The 22,957-nt window shown below is 39.9% G+C and overlaps 2 protein-coding genes across 2 annotated transcripts in view; both read left to right on the top strand.

Moving 5' to 3' along the window:
- SLC35A3 (solute carrier family 35 member A3) overlaps nucleotides 1-3,949 on the top strand; it is a 67,307-nt gene extending 63,358 nt beyond the window's left edge. The window contains exon 8 of the mRNA XM_063652618.1: nucleotides 3,880-3,949. Coding sequence (XP_063508688.1) covers nucleotides 3,880-3,910 — 31 coding nt within the window. The 3' untranslated portion in view covers nucleotides 3,911-3,949. The remainder of the gene's footprint in view (nucleotides 1-3,879) is intronic.
- Nucleotides 3,950-4,199: 250 nt separating this feature from the next.
- Nucleotides 4,200-22,957, top strand: part of MFSD14A (major facilitator superfamily domain containing 14A) — a 44,903-nt gene continuing 26,145 nt past the window's right edge. Inside the window, exons 1-2 of the mRNA XM_054474954.2 lie at nucleotides 4,200-4,421; nucleotides 16,028-16,123. Of these exons, the coding sequence (XP_054330929.1) occupies nucleotides 4,338-4,421; nucleotides 16,028-16,123 (180 nt within the window). The 5' untranslated portion in view covers nucleotides 4,200-4,337. The remainder of the gene's footprint in view (nucleotides 4,422-16,027; nucleotides 16,124-22,957) is intronic.

Genomic DNA, 22,957 nt, shown 5'->3' with positions numbered 1-22,957 from the left:
AGTATTCAAGGAGGGCTTGTAAGTACTGTACAATATTCTCTGAGTTGTGACATGTTTAAAATTTCTTCTGGAGCCTAGATACTTAAAGTACAGCTTGGCCATGTAGAAAATCCTTGACAAACATTTCCTTTTCTTGAGTTTGTCTGAATTTGTGCTTCACTGTTGGGTTGCTTGATGTTATTATCAAGAAGTGTGGCACCACTTGATTTTTTTCCCTTTTGGAAATGACATTTTGTTTGTTGTTGATTTTTACCTAGAGACCCAGATAATTTTTTTATATTAGTTTATCTCTGATCCTTTTTATCTCATTTTTGTTCTCATAGCTGTTGTATTCCTCTTCTCTGTGTTTCTTACTTTAATTTGTGTCTCTCAGGTACCCTGTGATTTAGTTTTCATTTTTAGATGATTTTATCTTTTCAGTATATTGCCTATGTTTGTTCAACTCTCATTTTACATCTTACTATTGAGTTTAAAAATTTTTATTTGCTGTGCTCTTTTATATGTGCAATTACTTATTTAATGATATTCATGTTGGAGTGTTGTATATTATTTGCCTCTGCTTCATATTTTCTAGAGGGTAGTATTTTCTATTGATCGAAAAGTTTTCATTTTCTGTTTTTTATAATAGCCTTGTGTGGCTTTTCTATTCATGATTAAATGTGTAGGATCTTCTTGAATCAGCAATAACAGGTGGCTCTATAGAATGGAGGGTAGAAGGGATGTGGGTGACTTACTCAGTTTTTAGTTAAAGAGGACCCTCTTCTGTTAGCATGGTGAAGTGCAGTTTCTTTAATAAATTGTGCATGGTGGGGGTGGGTGGGATTTGGATTCTGTGATACAATCTTGTTTCTTTAGGAATCTTTTACTTTTGGCCACTTGCCTTTCTTTCCAAGGAATCCCACTCCCTTTCAAGGTGCCTCATGAACTGTTTTCATTAACTTTCCAAACATTGGTTTCTGCTTGTTTCTAAGCCTGATTCTTGGCCTTCTCATTAATTTTCAAAACTTCCAATATCCTTCCAAGTAATTCCCTTTTGCTTACGTTAGCGAGTACTAGTTTGTTAGTCAGTGTTAGTTTCTGTTGATCCTAACCAAAAAACCCTAACTGACATATCAGTCTCTTAGCGCAAAGTTTGTGAATACGGTCATCCCTCCATATGAGGAGGGGAGTGGGAATTGGTTGTGGGACTTCCATGGATATCAAAATCAGTGGATGCTCAAGTCCCTTACATAAAATGGCATAGTATTTGGTTATCATCCTCCACATACATCATCTCTAGATTATTTATAGTACTTAATACAATGTAATGCTGTGTAGTCATACTGTATTTTTTACTTGTATTTTTGTTGTTGTTGTTTTGTGGGATTTAAAAAAATATATTTTTATTCTGAGGATAGCTGAATCCACAGGATACTGAGGGCCAGCTGTATTCACAACCCAAATCACATACAAAGTGACAAGTTCATACACAATAGGCCTATTAGAACAGGACTGATCTCTCTTGTTTATCATTGCAGCCTTTCTAGCACAAAGCCAGGGACATTCTGGACATTTAGTATGTGTTAAATTTCTCTTACTACATTATTTCCAACAGTATTTACTGCAATCTGCAATTACCTTCCTTTTGTTTTGTAACTGTGTCCCCCACTAGAATGTAAGCTCTGTGCAGATAAATAGTGTCTCATTTATTGATGTATCCCTGACATCTAAATAAAACACTGACAAACACAGGCACCCAGTAAATATTTTTTGAATGACTGAACAATAACCAGTTCATAAGGCTGATAAAATTGGTATAGCTAGATGAAGTATGATTTTGAGGGACTATGAAAATCAAAGTAACCACACAATAAATTACCAGCCCTCTACTTCCATTCAAAATAAGCTCCTGGGAATTGAATTATGAAATCTATCATATTACTTTCTCTAAGGAACTTCAAGTTGGATGTCAACTAAAAAGTTGCAGGCAAGGCGCGGTGGCTTAAACCTGTAATCCCAGCACTTTGGTAGAACTGAGTATCTCTTGAGGCCAGGTTTGAAACCACCCTGGTCAACATAACCAGACTCTGTCTTTACAAAAGAAAAATTAAAATTAGCCAGGCATGGTGGTGTGTATTTGTAGTCCCAGATACTTGAGAGGCTGAGGCAGAAGGATTGTTTCGGAAGAGGCTGCAGGAGGCCATGATGGCACCACTGCACTCCAGCCTGGGTGACAGAGTGAGACCCTGTCTCAAAAAATAATAGGCCACGCGTGGTGGCTCACACCTGTAATCCCAGCACTTTGGGAGGCTGAGGTAGGCACATCACCTCAGGTAAGGAGTTCAAGCCTGGCCAACATGGTGAAATTCCATCTCTACTAAAAATACAAAAAAAATTAGGCAGGCATGGTAGTGGGGACCTGTAATCCCAGCTACTCGGGAGGCTGAGGCAGGAGAACCACTTGAACCTGGGAGCTGGAAGTTGCAGTGAGCCAAGATGGCACTATTGCACTGCAGCCTGGGCAACAAGAGCAAAACTCTGTCTCAAAAAATAAATAAATAATAAAAAAAGTTTCAACATGAGAATATATGTTTCAAAACAAGTACAATGAATATACTTATTGATTGGAAAACATAATTAGAAGTATCTATCAGGCTATAAATTGCTTTTCTTCTCCCTTCCATGGAAATTAGGTTTTTTTTTCCATTTTTAGTCAGTATGAAAATACAAGGAACAGGAAATTCAATCAAATTTACTTTTTAACATTTTATTTGGAAATAATTTCAAACTTACAGAAAAGTTACAAAAAGAGTACAAAGAACTCATACATTCATTTACTCTGTTTTTCCTTTTACCCTATATATTAGTTATTTATAGCTGTGTAACAAATAACCCCAAAGCTTAGTGGCTTACATCAAGTACTTTTCATCTTACACTGTTTCTGAGTCAGGATTCCAGGAGTGGCTAAGCTGAGTGGTCCTACCTCTGGGTCTCTCATGAAGTTGTAGTCTGCCAAAGGCTTGACCAAGGTTGGAGGATCTACTTCCAAAGTGACTCACTCCGTGGCATTTCGTAGGAGGCTACATACAGTTCCTGGACAACTGGATCTCTCCATAGGCTGCTTGAGTGTCCTGAAAACATGCAAGCAGGCTTCCCCAGGCTCCAAGCCCCAAAATGAATGAAAAAGAGACCTGCAAAGGAAGATGCAGTGCCTTTTATGACCTAGCCTCTGAAGTCAATACTGTCACTTCTGTTTTGATCTATCAAGAGTCACTAAGCCTAGTCTACTCTCAAGGGGAGGGGAATTAGAGTCCTCCCCTTCCAGGGAGGAATATCATTGAATCTGTGAACATATCTTAGAACTACCATACCTAGTTTCAGTACTTTTAAACATTTGCCATTTTGCTTTGTCCCTCTCTTTTCCCCACCTATATATACATACACATACATGTTACTCCCTAACCATCTGAGAGTAGGGAACATGCGGTGTATCCCTATCCCTTGTGTTTCTCTCTTAAGTTAAAGGATATTCTATTATACAACACGGTAGTTATCAATATCTAATTTTAACATTGTGATACTTTAAAGTCCACTTCCACTTGTGTAAATTGCCCTTTCTAGCAATGTTCCCATCAAATTTATTTTTAAACAATATAGTAAAAACGTAGAGGGCCACAAAGGGTGACATCGGTCAAGTAAGGTATTTTTTTTGGCAGGGAATAAAAAATGTCCTGGGTCTAGGGAGGTAAACAACCGTGAGCCAGCTGAGTTCTAGCGGGGGTCCCTGAGCACCAAAAGGACAAGACTGTTTCTGAAACACTACCTTATCTCTTAAGTTACCCATTACTTGTGGAAAATGATTTCTTTTTTACTGTTCCCTTCGGTTCCTGTCTTGATTAGAACACAGCTGGAGATTGTGCTAATAGCTTAGGACGTCTGTTTCCGTGAGCAGGTAACAACTTTTTGAAACAAATTCCCTCATCTGCTGAAGAAGGGGGACAATAACGGCCCCTATCGCCCAGGACCGTTGCGAAGATTTAGCTAGCTGGTGACGCCGGAGCACGGAGTTGTACAGGTAGCCAGCAGCACCCACACGAGCCTGCGATCACGCTGCCGGCGCCGCTACTGTAGAGCGGGCTGGCGGCGAGCGGGCGGGGCGGCATCACGCGGGAGGGGCGGGGCGCGCTCGTCGGCTGATCGCACGATTGTGACGCGCCGCCGGAGGCAGGCCGGGCCCTCAAGATGGCGGCGGGCGCCCAGAGCGGCTCGGCCCGGCAGTAGTGGTGGGACGGCACTAGCCGCTGGGGCCTGCCGCCCCGGGAGTGGCTGCAGCAGCGCCAGGAATCGAGGATGGTAAAATGACCCAGGGGAAGAAGAAGAAACGGGCCGCGAACCGCAGTATCATGCTGGCCAAGAAGATCATCATTAAGGATGGAGGCACGGTGAGCTGAGTTCCGCGCCGGCGAGCGTCCCTCGGGGCCCCCATCCGGTCTCTCCTTCAGACCCCAACACTGTCGTCTCTAGGCGCCCCGGTGCCCCCCTGCCTTCCCCCACCCTGTCCGCGGTGCCGGTGCCTCGGGGTCGCGGAGCCGCATGCCGCTGCTCCGGGAATCGTCCTCCCCTGCTCGGGCTTGCGGCCTCCGGGGCCCGTCCTCTTTCTCTCCCGCACCTGCCGCCCTCTGCTCTGGCCGCCTCTGCAGGCCCTGTGGCCTCGAACCCCACGTGCGCCTCTGCCGCGGGGAGGAATGTGCGGGGCTCCCCCGGCGGCCCGCCTGCCCGCCCGCCCGCCGCGCCCCTCCGTCGCCGCAGCCTCGCCTCGCCTTCGTCGCCAGGCCCCGCGGAGCTGTCGCCGCGCTTGTCAAGGAGCTGGGAACCATCCCTGCTCTCCCATATGTTGCTAACGGGGTGGCGTCTGGCGCGGGGATCCCGCTGCGGCCCCGTAGTACGTTCGCTTATCGTTTCCACGTCTCTCTGCGTCGGTCCTCCGGCTCTGGGCTGCTTACAGTAAACCCTGACCGGAGGTGGGCTTCCCTCACTTCCCGGAGTCGGAAGCATGACGGCGGACACCTGGGGCCTACATTCGAACCTGCTAGTTTTAAAAAAAAAAGTCATCACTGTGTGTCTTAAGATCAAAAGTACTAGAATCAGTCATGGCCTAAGGATTGGAGGAAGACACTTTGAAAGGAAGAAAGGTTTGCTTTTTAGAAACAGTTGTCATCACAGTAAACTTTGTGCAGTGTGCTGTAGTTAACCAGCAGGGGACGTAGGATTTTTAATTGAAAAAAAAAAAAACTATACTTTTTTATGCTAACTATACTTTTTTATGCTAACATTTCTCCGTTGCTACACTCTGTGGTCTTTGTTGCATCCGCTGATACCGCGTTCTGAAATAGAATGGAAAGGTGAAATATATGTTTCACTTACCTGAAGTGTGCAGAAATGGTTCCATTAATTCCATTTCTGTTTATATCTTACTGGAGCCCTGATCAACTGCTAGCACAGTACTAAATGTGTAAGTAGGCCACCATTGAGGATTTGCTGAATTCAGTTGAAAAACGTGACAAAATTGTATGACATTTCAGAACACGGCCCAGTCAATATGCCAAAGTTTAGAAAACTTGGGACATATGTAATGACTTTGGAATGTATTTTTAGTTTAAGGTTTATTACATGTTATAGCTTTGACATTTATTGAAAAAAAGAAACAAATTCCTCAAGTTCTTTTTATTGAACTTGATTAATTAAAACATTACTTTGATTAGATCAGTTATGAAGAGTCATAGCTCTTTTGACCAAGTAGGTAAGAACTATGTGGGGAGAAAAATACTGTTGCCTTTAGAAAGAGACAATATTTTACATTCTTCATAAAATCTACAAAATAGTGGCAATGAAGGATTGTATTTTGTAAGACCAAGTGATATTTAAGATCAGTATTTTTTGCAAAATGTAAGAATGAAACTGTGATTAAGAAACACAGCTTCCTTTTCCTTGGAAAGTTCAGTTTTGTTACCTTTCTTTGGGGTTTTGTTTGGTTTGCTTTACAGCAGATGCTTTCTTTCCAAATCCTGTGAGTTTTAGAAAAGATTGTTTTTAAACTTTCTTGTCCATTATTAAGGTTGTAATTAATTCTTAGTCTGCTTTGGGACACAAAATAAAATGTTTGCACCAGCAATAGGTTTCACATAGAACAAATGAAGACTTTTCTTGAGGGCTGTGAACATGGGGGCTATTATCATTTCTCATCTTTATACACTTAATATTTCATTCTCTATTCTAAGAGCACTGGGCACTCCTTTAGAATAGGGGCTTTGTTTTGTATGTTTGAATCCCACAGGGCCTAGTATGTGAATTTTAAAGTGATAAAAACACTTCTATTTTGTACTAGCACATTCCTAGATGAATTTTTATTGTAATTTTGTTTATTCTTATATGTAATCAGAGGATATATTTCAATAAATATCAGGGGAATATTTTGCATTATTTGTATTTTAATCCATCCCAGCTTTAAATTTAAAAAGTATAACTATTGCAGTCATAGAAATGATTGTAAAATGGTAGTTGCTTGTCTACCTCTCTACTTACAATAGGTCAGACTACTATTATGAACATTTTTTTTTTTTTATTTGGGACAGAGTCTCACTCTGTTGCCCAAGCTGGAGGAGTGCAGTGGCAGGATCTCGGCTCACTGTAATCACCGCGTCCTGGGTTCAAGTGATTCTACTGCCTCAGCCTCCTGAGTAGCCACCATGCCTGGCTAATTTTTTATATTTTCAGTAGAGACAAGGTTTCACCATACTGGCCAGGCTGGTCTTGAACTCCTGACCTCATGATTCACCCACCTTGGCCTCCCAAAGTGCAGGGATTACAGGTGTGAGCCACCGTGCCCAGACTGAACATTTTTTAAGAAAGGGAAAAAAATTGCCATTTGATACTCTGTTCTTGTGTTTTTTAATTCATCGTATCATAGAATATTTTAGTGCTATTGCTATTGACCTCAGAGTTTCAGAGTTTTTATAAAGTTCCGCCAGTGGGTAGATTCATTTAGTCAGATGTCTGAGGCTCTGTGGTCGGTACATGACAGGTTGTGAACAGTATTTCACATACCTGGTCAATGGTACTGATTTGATCCCCTTCTGATTTCTTCTTTTCAACAATGTTAATAAAATTCTTTCCTGTTGTCCTGCTAATGACATATATGTAAGCCTATTTGGCCAGTTTAAATATTTATAAACAAAAGTAGTAAGAGTTGTTAATGATTTGTCTGAAAATTAGAGCAGATTAGAGCAGATTTGTAGTTTTCAATGGTTGAAGAAATAAATCCTTCTAAATGAGCCAGCTTAATCGTAAGTTATTAATTTTTTTATTGAAATTGTATTTCATTGAATTGTATTTCATTCAGCTGAATGAAAAGCCAGGCCGGGATAAAGCTAACAAATAGGCTACCTATGTGAGTAGACACAATTAAGATAAATTACATTAAGGTGTGTGATTCTATATTAGGCGTTTTTAACGTGGATCTGTTCAGCCTGAAGTTGTTTGCAAAATTTTCTTTTGGCTATGCATGTTTCTTGGAAGAGTCCCAGAAGGTCCATACTTCCCAAAAGTTTAAGAGCAATTGTTCTGTTTGAAAACAGCATAAGTAACTAAAGAATAAGTTCCACAGATTATATTCAGTAAATATTTAATCATATACTGTATACTACTTCACTGATGAAAGTAACCATATTAGTGAATTTGCTTTTAAAGCATCCATATATAGAAATAGTTTTTAGGCCAGGGGCAGTGGCTCACGCCTGTAATCCCAGCACTTTGGGAGGCCAGTGTGGGTGGATCACTTGAGGCCAGGAGTCTGAGACTAGCCTGGCCAACATGGTGAAACCCCGTCTTTACCAAAATTACAAAAATGAGCCAGGTGTGGTGGTATGTGCCTGTAATCCCAGCTACCCTGGAGGCTGACGCACGAGAATCACTTGAACCTGGGAGGCTGAGATTGCAGTGAGCCTAGATCACGCCACTGCATTCCAGCCTGGGTGATGGAGTGAAACTGTCTCAAAAAAAAAAAAAAAAGTTTTTAGTTACAAGTTTTCATGTATGTAACATTCAGTGTAGGTATTTAAGACAGCTGAAATAAAAATACCTTCTGACATTTTCAAATACTAGAATTCTGTTTTGTTTTATTAAAGCATTACCACTTGTTTTTAAGCATTCCTGTTAGAGGCTAAGAGCTAAAGAGTTATTTACAGTATTCAAATTGAATTTTCCTTATCTTTTAAAATGCTCATTTTAAAATATGATCTTTATTGTTTTGGCAATACAATTGTGGGACTACATCTCTGACAAAGTGGAAAATGTATAGTTCTTTCAGAAGTTAGTGGTAAAATGACTTTAAAGATTTGATAGAAAGTAAGGCATATGTGAATTGCATGGTCGGAAGTACCTGAAAAAAGTAAAATTGATATATCATTTGAAAATGAAATGCATATCCCTGGATAAGCAGAGCACCAGATTTTTTTTTTTCTTGGCATCCCTGATTTTAATTAAATAGGAGTCAGCAACCATTTCAAAAGCGGGACCCAAGCTCTGACCGTTTGCACTCTTCACCTGCAAGGATGGCTGAAGTAGTGGCAGGAAAGCTCTCTGGGATGTAGGGCCTTTGTAGACCCAGGGAGCTGTTAAATAACCTTTGGTTGCTAGCATGCAAGCAATGAGAAGGGCCTGTGGTGCTTTTCTTTTTCTTTCTTTCTTTTTTTTTTTTTTTTTTTTTCGAGACAGAGTTTTGCTCTTGTTTCCCAGGCTGGAGTGCAATGGCGTGATCTTGGCTCACAGCAACCTCTGCCTCCCCGGTTCAAGGAATTCTCCTACCTTAGCCTCCTGAATAGCTGGGATTACAGGCATGTGCCATCATGCCCGGCTAATTTTTGTATTTTTTTTAGTAGAGACGGGATTTTACCATGTTGGCCAGGCTGGTCTCGAACTCTTGACCTCGGGTGATCCACCTGCCTCAGTCTTCCAAAGTGGGATTACAGGTGTGAGCCACTGCGCCTGGCCCCGTGGTGCTTTTCAAAAAGCCTAGAAACATCAGGGTGTTTATATTGTCTTTGGCAGGTGTGTGGCTGGCAGCATCATTAATTACTTAACTCCTTACCTCCATGGTTCAGTGTTTGGTTTAGATTGGTGTGTTTGGGGATAAATTAATATGCAGTTTTTTTCAGATTGCTATATGCATCCAGTTCATCCTCATATAGTTAGAAGACTTGCATACCAACGTAATCAGACCATCAGCAGAAATTCTACAGTTGAAATGTAACTCCTTTGCAGCTACTGAAAGTTTAAAGTTTAAGTAAAAAAATGAATAGCTTTCTTCAGGTAACATTCTGACAAGTCTATATGATTTAAAAGTTTCAATTATAAGGAACTCTGATTGTCTTTTAGCATTATTTTAAATTGAAAGTGTGAAAGTAACAGTTGACAGTTTCAGCCAGGGTACATCAAGAAGAGATGAATATGGGTGTAATATAGCTCTCAAAATTTCCAGTACTTTATAACAAAGAAATATCCCTCCCACTGCCCTGCTTTTTTAAAAAATAAATAATACATTTTTTCCTTCCAGTCGTGGGAAACTCAATAGAATGGTTCAAGAGGGACAAGTATATGCAGCATACCTGTCATTTTCCATTCAAATTTTACTTTATTTTTTAAATTTATTATTTTTTAAAATATTTCAATAGTTTTGGGGTACAGGTGGGTTTTTGGTTACATGGATAAGTTTTTTAGTGGTGATTTCTGAGATTTCAGTGCACCTGTCACCTGACCAATGTATACTGTACCCAATATATAGTCTTTTATCCCTCTCAAGCTTCCCCCCCATCCTCAAAGTCCATTCTATCACTCTTATGCCTTTGTGTCCTCACAGCTGAACTCTCACTTGTGAGAACATACGACATTTGGTTTTCCATTCCTAAATTACTCACTTAGAATAATGGCCTCCAATTCCATCCAAGTTTCTGCAAAAGACATTATTTCATTCCTTTTTATGGCTAAGTATTCAATGGTGTATATACACCACATTTTCTTTATCCACTTGTTGGTCATTGGGCACTTGGGTTGGTTCCATATCTTTGCAGTTGTGAATTGTGCTGCTGTAAACATGCATGTACATGTGTCTTTTTCATATAATGACTTCTTTTACTTTGGGTGGGTACCCAGTAGTGGGATTGCTGGATCAAACAGTAGTTCTACTTTTAGTTCTTTAAGGAATCGCCATACTGTTTTCCATAGTGGTTGTACTAGTTTACATTCCCAACAGCAGTGTGAAACTGTTCATTTGTCACCACATCCACACCATCTATTATTTTTTGATTTTTAAATTATGGCCATTCTTGCAGGAGTAAATGATATCTCATTGTGGTTTTAATTTGCATTTTCCTGATAATTGGTGATGCTGAGCATCTTTTCATATGTTTGTTGGCTGATTGTATGTCTTTTGAAAAATGTCTGTTCATGTCTTTTGCCTACTTTTGATGGGATTGTTTGTTTTTTTCTTGCTGATTTCAGTTCCTTGTAGATTCTGGGTACTAGGCCTTTGTCAGATGCACAGTTCATAAATATTTTCTCTGACTGTGTGGGTTGTCTGTTTACTCTGCTGATTTTTTTTTTTTTTTTTTTTTTTTTTGAGATGGAATTTTGCTCGTTTCTCAGGCTGGAGTGCAATGGCATGATCTTGGCTCCCTGCAACCTCTGCCTCTCAGGTTCAAGCCATTCTCCTGCCTCAGTCTCCCAAGTAGTTGGGATTACAGGCACACACCACCACGCCTGGCTAACTTTTTTGTATTTTTAGTAGAGATGAGTTTTCTCTATGTTGGCCAGGCTGGACTCAAAACTACTGACCTCAGGTGATCCACCCGCCTTGGCCTCCCAGGGTGCTGGGATTACAGGCATGCCTAGCCGGCTGTAAGTATTTTGCTTTATTTCTGGGTTATCTGTTGTCTTCCATTGGTTTTCATGCCTATTTTTATACCAGTACCACGCGGTTTTGGTAACTGTAGCCTTTTATGTAATTTAAAGTTGGGTAATGTGATGCCTCCAGATTTGTTTTTTGCTTAGTCTTGCTTTGGCTATGTGGGCTCTTTTTTGGTTCCATATGAATTTTAGGATTGTTTTTTCTTGTTCTGTGAAGTATCATGCTGGTATTTTGATGGGAATTGCATTGAATCTATAGATCGTTTTGGTCAGGATGGTCATTTTCACAATGTTGATTCTTCCCATCCATGAGCATGGGATGTGTTTCCCTTTGTGTCATTTATGGTTTCTTTTAACAGTGTTTTGTACTTTTCCTTGTAAAGATCTTTCACTTCCTTGGTTAAGTATATTCCTAGGTGTTTTGTTTTTTTTGCAGCTATTGTAAAAGGGATTGAGTTCTTGATTTGATTCTCAGCTTTGTCGTTGTTGGAATATAGCAGTGTTACTGATTTGTGTCATTGATTTTGTATCCTGAGACTTTACTGAATTCGTTTATCAGACCTAGGAGCTTTTTGGATGAGTCATTAGGGTTTTCTAGGTATACAATCATATCATTGGCAAACAGTGACAGTTTGATTTCCTCTTTTCCAGTTTGCATGCTCGTTATTCCTTTCTCTTGTCTGATTACTCTGGTTAGGACTTCTAAATTTTTTAATTACTATGGGTACAAAGTAGATATAGATATTTATCGGGTACATCTGATATTTTGATACAAGCATATGTTGATACAGGTATACAGTGTATAATAAATCAGGGATACTGGGGTAGCCATTACCTCAAACATTTATCATTTCTTTGTGTTAGGAACATGCCAATTCCACTTTTATTTTATTTTTTATTTTTTGAGACAGAGTCTCGCTCTGTTGCCCAGGTGACATACATAGTACAGTAGTGTACTCCAGCCTGGGTGACGGGGAGACTCTTTCTTAAAAAAAAAAAAAAAAAAAAAAAAAATCTGTGTTCAGACTAATGTCCTAGAGTGTATTCCCAATGTTTTCTTCTAGTCATTTGTGGTTTCAGGTTTTAGATTTAAGTCTTTAATCCATGTTGATTTGATTGTTGTACATGGCAAGAGGTAGGGGTATAATTTTATTCTTCTGTATATGGATATCCACTTTTCCCAGCACCATTTAAGAGACTGTCCTTTTCCCAATGTATACTTTGGTGCCATTGTCAAAAATGAGTTGACTGTAAATGCATGGATTTATTTCTGGGTTCTCTATTGTGCTCTATTGTCTATGTATCTGTTTTTATACCAGTATTATGCTGTTTTGGTTACTGTCACTTTGTAGTATAATTTGAAGTGAAGTAATGTGATACCTCCAGCGTCGTCGTTTTTTTTTGTGTGTGTGTGTGTGTGTTTTTTTTTTTTTTTGAGACAGAGTCTAGCTGTGTCACCTAGGCTGGAGTGCAGTGGCGCAATCTTGGCTCACTGCAACCTCTGCCTCCCTGGTTCAAGCGATTCTCCTGCCTCAGTCTCCCGAGGAACTGGGATTACAGGTACCCACCAGCACGCCTGGCTAATTTTTGTATTTTTAGTAGAGACGGGATTTCACTTTGATGGCCAGGCTGGTCTCGAACTCCTGACCTCAGGTAATCCACCTGCCTTGGCCTCCGAAAGTGCTGGGATTACAGGCGTGAGCCACTGTGCCCAGCCTCCAGCCTTGTTCTTTTTGCTCAGGATTGCTTTGGCTGTTCTGGCTCTTGTGGTTCCATATAAGTTTTAGGATTTAAAAGAAAAAATTCTGTGAGGAATGTCATTTGTAGTTTGATAGTAACTGCATTGAATCTGTAGATTGCTTTTGGTAGTATTAAAATTTTAACAGTATTGATTCTTCCAATTTATGAACATGAAATATCTTCCCATTTGTGTGTGTGTCCTCTTCAATTCCTGTCATCAATGTTTTATAGTCTATAGACATCTTTCACTTCTTTAAGTTTATTCTTAGGTATTTCATTTGTAGCTATTGTAAGTGGGATTATTTTCTTGGTTTCTTTTTCAGATATTTGCTGTTGGCATATAGAAATGGTACTGATTTTTGTATCCTGCAACTTCAATGAATTTGCTTCCATTCTGATAGTTTTTTGGTGGAGTATTTAGGGTTCTCTCTATATAAGGTCATGTCATCTGTAAAGAGGGACATGACTTCCTCTTTTTTAATTTGCATGCCTTTTATTTCTTACTCATGCCTAATTGCTCTGTTGGTACTTTCCAGTACTTTGTTGAGTAAGAGTGGCGAAAGTGGGCATCTTTGTCTTGTTCCAGATCTTTGAGGAAAGGCTTTCAGGTTTTCCCTGTTCAGCATGATAGCTCTGTGTCTGTCATATATGGCTTTTATCATATTGAGGTATGTTCCTTCTGTACCATTTTTGAGAGTTTTTATGAAGCAGTGTTGAATTTTAGTAAATGCTTTTTCATCATCAATTGAAATGATCATATTTTTTTTCCTTCATTCTTTTGAAATGATGTATCACCTTGATAGATTTATGTATGTTGGACTATCCTTGCATACCTGGATGAATCCCGCTTGAACATGATGAATGATTTTTTTGTTTTTAATTTTTTTGAGCCGGAGTTTTGCTCTTGTTGCCCAGGCTGGAATGCAATGGCGCGATCTTGGCTCACCGCAACTTCCGCCTCCCATGTTCAAGCAATTCTCCTGCCTCAGCTTCCCGAGTAGCTGGGATTACAGGCATGCGCCGCCACGCCTGGCTAATTTTGTATTTTTAGTGGAGACGGGGTTTCTTCATGTTGGTCAGGCTGGTCTCGAACTCCTGACCTCAGGTGATCCACCCGCTTTGGACTCCCAAAGTACTGGGATTACAGGCGAGAGCCACTGCGCCCGGCCGATGAATGATCTTTTTTTAAACCTCCTTCCTGAAGGAGGTTCGCTAGTATTTTGTTGAGGATTTTTGCATCAATGTTCATCAGAGATATTGTCCCATAGTTTATTTTGTTGTTCTCCATGCTAGTTTTAGGTAATTTTTCTCTTAAATAAACAAAGCATTTTCCTCCTAAAGTGCAAGCATGCTTATTAGAAAAGATATGGAAAGTTCAGAATAGCATAGTAAACAATGTGATATCACTTAAAATCATTACCCAATATACATTTTATTTACATTGAGGTCAGTATTTATTGTTTTTCAGAGTTGAAATTACCCTACCTATACAATGTTATATCCTACTTTGATTTTTAAAAAATTAGCATGCTTTAAGCCCTGAGAAGTTGTACCAAGCTTTCTGCTAGGGGCTGGGTATATGTGGTGGTGAACACGGTGAACAAAACAGGTTTAAAGCTTATCAAATCTGTGGCCAATTTTTTTTTTTTTTTTCAGAGTCTCTGTCGCCCAGGCTGGGGTGCAGTGGTGGGATCTCAACTCACTGCAACCTCTGCCTCCCAGGTTCAAGCGATTCTCCTGCCTCAGCCTTTCTGAGTAGCTGGGATTACAGGCACACGCCACCATGCCCAGCTAATTTTTGTATTTTTAGTAGAGACAGGGTTTTGCCATGTTGGCAAGGCTGGTCTCGAACTCTTGACCTCAAGTGATCTGCCCGCCTTGGCCTCCCAAAGTGCTGACATTACAGGCATGAGCCACCATGTCTGGCCTCCTGTGGTCATTTTTTGACCTTATATTACTATGCTTGTTCCATTTGATACTAGTCATCACCTCCTCCTTCCTGAAACTGCTCCATTGTCATCTGTGACACTGTATTCTCTTCACTCTCCTGATATTTTCTCACTGTTCCTTTTATCTTCCTCTTTTCTTCATCAAAGAAGAAAAACCTTCATTATTTTCCTCTGCCTCCTACTTAAAATGTTGGCACTTCTTGGGATTCTGTCTCAGCTCACTGCTGTTTTCACACTTGACACTCCTGATAATCTCATCTACTCTGGTGGTTTCAGATATCACATTTGCTGCTAATTGTTTTAATCAGTGCTCAAAGACAATACAAATGTTTCACGTAAAGAGGGCAGTTTTGTAGATAGGACCTGAAGTAAATCTGAGCCTCGTGGGGGAAAGTGCTGGGAAGCCACCAGCTTTAACTGCTAGACAACCAAGCTAAACACTTGGAAGTTGTTCTTGATTCTCCCTTCTGCTATTTATCAAGCTCCTCCCAATTTCAAATCCTGAATCCTTAATCCGTTCCCTCCCCTCCAACATTCATACTGTGCCACTGTTTTATGCCCTGGTCTCTTGTTTGAGCTGATTCAAATAGCTTCCTTTTAGATGCACCTTGCTTCTCCATTTTATCCTTTAGGAAATCACCAGAGTGATAATACTGAAGTGAGTCTTAAGACATCTCTGGCAGCAGTATAAACTTAATTTTGTATTTTCTTTCTCATGTATATCAAATCCCAAATCTCTTACATACTTTCCCTAGGGATTGTTCTGCTTTTGAGTCATGTTGATATTGTGTTTATATTTTTGCCACTTGCTTCATTTATGGTTTTTTTTTTTGGTTACATCTTTGCCAGAATAATCTTAAAACTTTCATCTGATTGTGTCAGTCTTAATATCTTTTAGTGGCTCCCCATGGCCTTCAGAATTAAATATAGACTCCTTAGCATGGAAGCTGGTCTTTGAGTACTTGTAGCTCGTCTTTCAATACACCCAACGTGCAGCCCATGCACTGGTTGTACTGAACTCGATATATGAGACCCATAATGCCTCAAGCCTTGGAAGCTTTGTACAGGCTGAGCCGTCTTTTCCACCCTATACCTCCGCCTGTCTAACTCTGTTGTGTCCTTTCAGCCTTCCTCCTGGAAGTCTGGTATTTCCCACCTCCCAAGCTCCCTTGGACTCTATGTTCCAACTGCATACTGTGCTTATGCTAATGAATTTTGTTATTGCCTTGTCTGTCCCTCTGACTTTGAAGACAGAGGCAGTGAGTACAGATGTTTGACACAGTGCCCAGTACATATATGATCTTAATATTTGTTGACTATTACATCGTTGTTACTGTTAATAATTATAGAATGTACTGTTAACTTTTTGTTAACTTTTTAAAAAATCTCGTTTTTTATAGCCTCAAGGAATAGGTTCTCCTAGTGTTTATCATGCAGTTATCGTCATCTTTTTGGAGTTTTTTGCTTGGGGACTATTGACAGCACCCACCTTGGTGGTAAGTAATCTTTTAAATTATTTAACACTGACTCCAAAATCTCTTTTACTTCAGTTTTGGAGGAAAGTGTGGCCCTTTTTCCTTTGCACGGTTAATTCTCCCACCGGTATTGTTCAGTATTCACCAGTATTTTACTGGTTGTCTTTTCCAACTGTTAACTCTCCCTTACCTTTTTTTGGGAGGGGGGTGGCGTGGAGGTGTTTGAATTTGGACTTGTCACTGGGCATGTTCAAGCAGAGGCTCTGTCACTACTCTGAGTAAAATGGAAGAGATTCTTAAACCGACGGGTTTAGAAAAGATGGTATCTGTGACCTGCATGACTCAGCATAATTTCTTTGAGGTTCATTTATGCAGCTGTATTTTTCAAAAACAGGTTTCTGTTCATTTGGGCTAAGTACCTAGAAGAGCTATTCTTTAATAGATCTAAGCTGATTTTACCCAAATTCTCCCAGGTTTGAAACTTTAGAAAAGCCCTCCCTGCCCAACCAAACAACTCAGAAGATAGCCAGTTTTCTTATATTGGTGTAGATAAGGGGAATGGAATGAGGGAAGGACTATCTCTGGTAAATATCTATACCATCTTGAAAGGAGTAATTAGGATAAATGTACAGTTTACCAAATCCTAGAGGAATAGAGTTTTAAAGTAATATACTATGTTTTCATGATGGTTTTTATAAAAAAAGTTATTTAATAGAAAAATTATGTAAGTATATTGAACTAGCCTAAGAATATTTACAATGCATATTTCTTGATATATTTATTGACAGCTGCGTAATCGTTACTATCTATACATAAAATATTGATGTTTAGCAGTTGCTTATGCCTGTAATCCCAGCATTTTGGGAGGCTGGGCGGGCAGATCGCTTGAACTCAGGAGTTGAGACCAGCCTGGGCAACATGGTGAAACCTTGTCTCCACAAAAAATGCAAAAATTAGTTGTGCACGGTGGCATATGTTTGTAGTCCCAGCTACTCGGGAGGCTAAGGCAGGAGAATCACTTGAGCCCAGGAGGCAGAGGTTGTAGTGACCCGATATCGTGCCACTGCACTCCAGCCTGGGCAACGGAAGTGAAACCTTGTCTCAAAAAAAAAAAAAACAGCCGGGCGCAGTGGCTCACCCCTGTAATCCCAGTGCTTTGGGAGGCCGAGGCGGGTGGATCACGAGGTCAAGAGATCGAGACCATCCTGACCAACATGGTGAAACCCCATCTCTACTAAAAATACAAAAATTAGCTGTGCGTGGTGGTGCGCACCTGTAATCCCAGCTACTTGGGAGGCTGAGGCAGGAGAATCTCTTGAACCCGGGAAGCGGAGGTTGCAGTGAGCCGAGATTGCACCACTGCCCTCCAGCCTGGATACAGGGTGAGACTCTGTCTCAAAAAAAAAAAAATCATTTTGAATATATAGAGCATGTTTATGAGTATTGCTATAAAAAAAAATCAGAGGGTTTTGTTTTTTTTTTTTTTAGTTTCCTAATTTCAGATAGAAATCTTTAAAAAATTAATTTACACATTTCCTGGCTTCATAATCCAAGTACAGTGATTCGGAACTTCCTCAGATGATGCAAGTTGATTATGACATTCATAACTTCATTGAATTGTAATAACCTGTTTTTGTCAAGGGTTACTAAAGTGCTGTAATAACTTTTTGGGCTCATGACTTTACATTAGCTTTCCTAATGCGCCAGCGTGCTTTTTATAATCTGTCAGTTTAACATATAAATCTGTCTGGTAGATCATCACTCCTACCATTTAAAGTACTTGAGCTTTGTAATAGTAAACAGTCCACGTGTATTTATATTATGATGGATCTAGGCACAGTCCTTTAATGTATTCAAAGTGGACTATGTTAGGCACAGTCCTAATGTATTCCACTTCGAATACATTATCATTTTTAATCCTCACAACCACCTTATCAGTGAGATATTAGCCTCATAATACAGATGAGGAAACCGGGGCTTAGAAAAGTTAAGCAATTTGATTGCTACTCTGACAGTAAGCTGCAGTGTTGGTATCTGCACCCAGGCTTCCTTGACTCCTCCAGTGCTCAGTCTTTTGGGGAATGCAGGTAGTAACTTGTTTGTACCCATGTTTTAGATAGTTGAGGTTATCAGGCAGCCCAACCACTAGCTAAGTAGGGTGATCAAAATGTGGATGAGCTGTTAGCAAGCTGTGAAAAAAAGCATTTTGTGATGTTTCCATAATTTGTTATCAGTATTTCAAGTCTGTATAGCTATTTTAAAAATTTGCTTCTTGTTTAAATTTTTTTAGGTATGTCATCGTTCGTGTAATTTTGGTACATTTTTTTCCTAGTTGGACAAAGGGAGGCTATCTTTTTTAAGAACAAGGAAAGAGTCCCCTTAGTTAGAAAGGCTTGTTTATTCATTTTTCATAGACTAATGTGCTTAATATATTCCTTTTTTTTTTTTGAGATGGAGTCTCGCTCTGTCGCCAGGCTGGAGTGCAGAGGGCACGATCTTGGCTCACTGCAACCCCTACCTCCCAGGTTCAAGTGATTTTCCTGCCTCAGCCTCCGAGTAGCTGGGACTACAGGCACATGCCACCATGCCCAGCTAATTTTTGTGCTTTTAGTAGAGATGGGGTTTCACCATGTTGACCAGAATGGTCTCGATCTCTTAACCTCGTGATCCGCCCGCCTTGGCCTCCCAAAGTGCTGGGATTACAGGTGTGAGCCACTGTGCCTGGCCAATATATTCTTATTATCTTTAATTTTTGTTTTCTTTTTCTTTTTTATTTTATTTTATTTTATTTGTTTATGTGTTTTGAGATGGAGTCTCACTCTGTTGCCCAGGCTGGAGTGCAGTGGTGCAACCTTGACTCACTGCAACCTCCACCTCCCAGGTTCAAGCCATTCTCCTGCCTCAGCCTCCCGAGTAGCTGGGACTATAGGCACGTGCCATCATACCAGGCTAATTTTTGTATTTTTAGTAGAGACAGGGTTTCATCACATTGGCCAGGCTGGTCTTGAACTCCTGACCTCAGGTGATCCACCTGCCTCGGCCTCCCAAAGTGTTGGGATTACAGGCATAAGCCGCCATGCCCAGCCTGGCATATCTACTTTTTAGAAGTGACCCTTTTATATATTTAGTATATGTCACTAATTAAGAACAATATATTAATTCATTATGGGCTTTTTAAAAAGGTTTTACTCATTTCAAGGCTTTTGGCTTACAAATTTTGTTTTTTTGTTGTTGGCTTTGTTGGCAGTCTTTCTTTTGGGCTCCAGTACTCCTCCCACTCCTCCCCAGCATTGTGTGTGAGAGGTGTGTAAAGAGGTGGGTTTCTGGGTAAAAGAAGGCTCTCCTCTTAAAAGTCTGTTAATCTTTAAACATTTCATTTCTGTTTTATGTGTTTTGAAACTCATTATAAATGGTGCATGCCACAAGAGTCAAAGTTTTTAACATTCATTTTAAAAGGAAAATGAGGATGAAGACATAATTTTATTTATATTTTAAGTCAGTATCTTTCATTTCCCTGTCCCTCCCTCGACAGTTATATCATAGTTTGTTTCAGCATTTCAGATTTCAAAGATATTCTTTGAAGTATTTTTTAAATCAGATAACCAGTTTTAGACATATTAATTTTGAATGTCTGGTTTGGGATTTATGATAGCCTTAATTTCTTAATTTTTAAAACTAATGTGACATTTTAAGACAAAAAACACTGTGTGTTGCAATTATCTTTCACTTTTAAGCTCTCATAGAACAGTCAAAAAACAAAAGCTGTGTTTTGTGGAAGATCTGCCCAGGGGAAGATGGTGAGCCTCTACCAACAAGGGGATTTAGCTAAAAAGAAGGATTTTGTACTGACAAATATTTTTAAAGATTGAAGTCTAACACTTTTGAGAGATTATGAATATATGGTTGGTCATAGTAGATGTTCAGTCAGAATCAGTGATTATTGCTTGATTATGTAACATATTAGCTAAGTGATGAGAATAACAGTAGGTATAAGGATCTGTAATGCCAAGGAGTGGATTTACCGGGTTTTTTTTTCTTTCCTTTTTTTTTTTCCATTGAGATGGAGTCTTAATCTGGCGTCCAGGCTGGAGTGCAATGGCGTGATCTCGGCTCACTGCAACCTCCACCTCCAAGGTTCAAGAGATTCTCCTGCCTCAGCCTCCCCAGTAGTTGGAATTACAGGTGCATGTCACCACGCCCAGCTAATTTTTTTTTTTTTTTTTTTTTTTGAGACAGAGTTTCACTCTGTCGTCTAGGCTGGAATGCAGTGGCACTATCTCGGCTCACTGCAACCTTCGCCTCCCAGGTTCAAGCAGTTCTCTGCCTCAGCCTCCCAAGTATGTGGGATTACAGGCACCTGCCACCATGCCTGGCTAATTTTTTTATTTCTAGTAGAGGCGGGATTTTACCATCTTGGTCAGGCTGGTCTTGAACTCCTTACCTTGTGATCCACCCACCTCAGCCTCCCAAAGTGCTGGGATTACAGGCGTGAGCCACTGCCACCGGCCAATTTTTTGTATTTTTAGCAGAGATGGCGTTTCACCATGTTGGCCAGGGTGATCTCAAACTCCTGACCTCAAATGATCCTCCCGCCTTGGCCTCCCAAAGTGCTGGGATTACAGGCGTGAGCCACTGTTCCTGGCCGATTTTACCCTTTTCACAGACCTATGGCTCTGGAAATAATAGGCCAGTGTTTGATGGTTCAAGCTCCTAGGTACACAGCCCATGTTACGGAACACTCAAAATCCACTAGCATCTCTTCTACCTAGATGGTTTTGTGTCCTTGGCTACAGAAACAGCCCCAAAGCGTTTAACATTTTAAGGATTATTTACTTTCAACATTTTTAAAGTTAAAAAAAAGTCAAGATCCATAAAATTTTTTGGAAAAATGTTACATTTTCTCTGATCACCTCTAAAGACCATTACTAAAGGATCCTGACATCAAAAATCTTTACAACATTTGAATTACTTGTTATATTTGTCTGTTAAAATTTTGTTAGAAATTGTATGGCCCCAAAGGAGAAATTGCTTTGGAGAAGAAAGTTAGGTAGCAGAGGAACAGTTTGGAAGGGTTGGGGGTTGGCCAGATAAAGAAAGGGAAGAAATATTCAAAATTGAAAGGATGTCATGTATAAAATACGAATATTGGAAAGCATAGAATATTTCAGAAACAGTGAGAACAGATTGATTGGAATGGAATACAGCTTGGCAAAGTGAATCATTAGCGATAAGATCTAGCATAGTATAAAACTTCTTATAGACGTTCATAATGTTCTTCATTCTTTCTAACACCAAACCTGTTCTTCATACCTAGAAAGATTTGGCTTGCGGTAGGTCCTTTGTGATTATTGAAAGAAAAGCATAATACATTTGAGTCCTGTAAAAAGTTTTGAGATACTAGTTTAAGGAGTTTAAATCTTATCCTTTAGCACAAGGACTGGGAAAATATGGCTAGAGGACTGAATCTTTTTTGCACTCTTTTTTTTTTTTTGTAGTTGCTTCTGGCAACTTTCTTTGTGTGTGTGTGTGTGTGTGTATATTCCTTTTCACAAGTATGTTGAATTGAACTTTTTCCTAATTATCACTTAGCTACTTAGTTAATGCATGCAGTAGAACTCTAAAAAGAACTTCTAGGAGTTTCTCAAAGACCTCCCAATAATTCTTTTCAATTAGAGAGGGCATGCCATTTTTCCTTTTTATTTTTAAATGATATTTTTATTTTTTATTTTTGTGGGTACATAGTAGGTGTATATATTTATGGGGTACATGAGATATTTTGATATAGGCATACAGTATGTAATAATTACATCAGGGTAAATGGGGTATCCATCATTTCAAGCATTTATCCTTTCTTTGTGTTATAAACAATCCAATTTTAGATTTTGTTTTGTTTTGTTTTTTGTTTTTTTGAGATGGAGTCTTGCTCTGTCACCAGGCTGGAGTGCAGTGGCGTGATCTTGGCTCACTGCAATCTGCTTCCTGGGTTCAAGCGATTCTCCTGCCTCAGCCTCCCAAGTAGCTGGGACTACAGGCACATGCCACCACACCCAGCTAATTTTTGTATTTTTAGTAGAGATGGGGTTTCACCGTATTGGCCAGGATGGTCTCAATCTCTTGACCTTGTGATCTGCCTGCCTCAGCCTCCCAAGGTGCTGGGATTACAGGCGTGAGCCACCACACCCGGCCAAATTTTAGCTATTTAAAAATGTAGAATAAATGATGGCTATAGTCAACCTGTTGTGCCTATCAAGTACTAGATCTTATTTATTCTATTTTTTTGTGCCCACTAACCATCCGCTCCCCCACTACCCTTCCCAGCCTCTGGTAACCATCATTCTGCTCTATCTCCATGAGTTTAATTGTTGTAATTTTTAGCTTTCACAAATAATTGAGAACATGTGAAGTTTCTCTTTTTGTGCCTGGCTTATTTCACTTAACGTAATGACCTCCAGTTCCACCCATGTTGTTGCAAATGACAGGATCTCATTCTTTTTCTGTGTGTATAAGTACCACATTTTCTTTATCCTTTCATTCATCTGTTGATGGACACTTAGGTTGCTTCCAAATATTAGCTATTAAGAATAGTGCTGCATACAAAAATTAGCCAGGCATGGTGGTGCACACCGTAATCCCAGCTACTCAGGAGGCTGAGGCAGGAGAATTGCTTGAACCCGGGAGGCGGAGGTTGCAGTGAGCCAAGATCGCACCATCGCACTCCAGCCTGGGTGACAAGAGTGCAACTCCGTCTCAAACAAACAAAAAAAGGAATAGTGCTGCAGTAAATATAGGAGTACAGATATCTCTTTGATATACTAATTTCCTTTTTTTGGAGGGGTATATACCTAGCAGTGAGAT

The sequence above is a fragment of the Pongo pygmaeus genome, chromosome 1 (genome assembly GCF_028885625.2).
Source record: "Pongo pygmaeus isolate AG05252 chromosome 1, NHGRI_mPonPyg2-v2.0_pri, whole genome shotgun sequence".
Classification (NCBI taxonomy): domain Eukaryota; kingdom Metazoa; phylum Chordata; class Mammalia; order Primates; family Hominidae; genus Pongo; species Pongo pygmaeus.
This window is presented reverse-complemented; position numbering and strand designations above follow the sequence as displayed.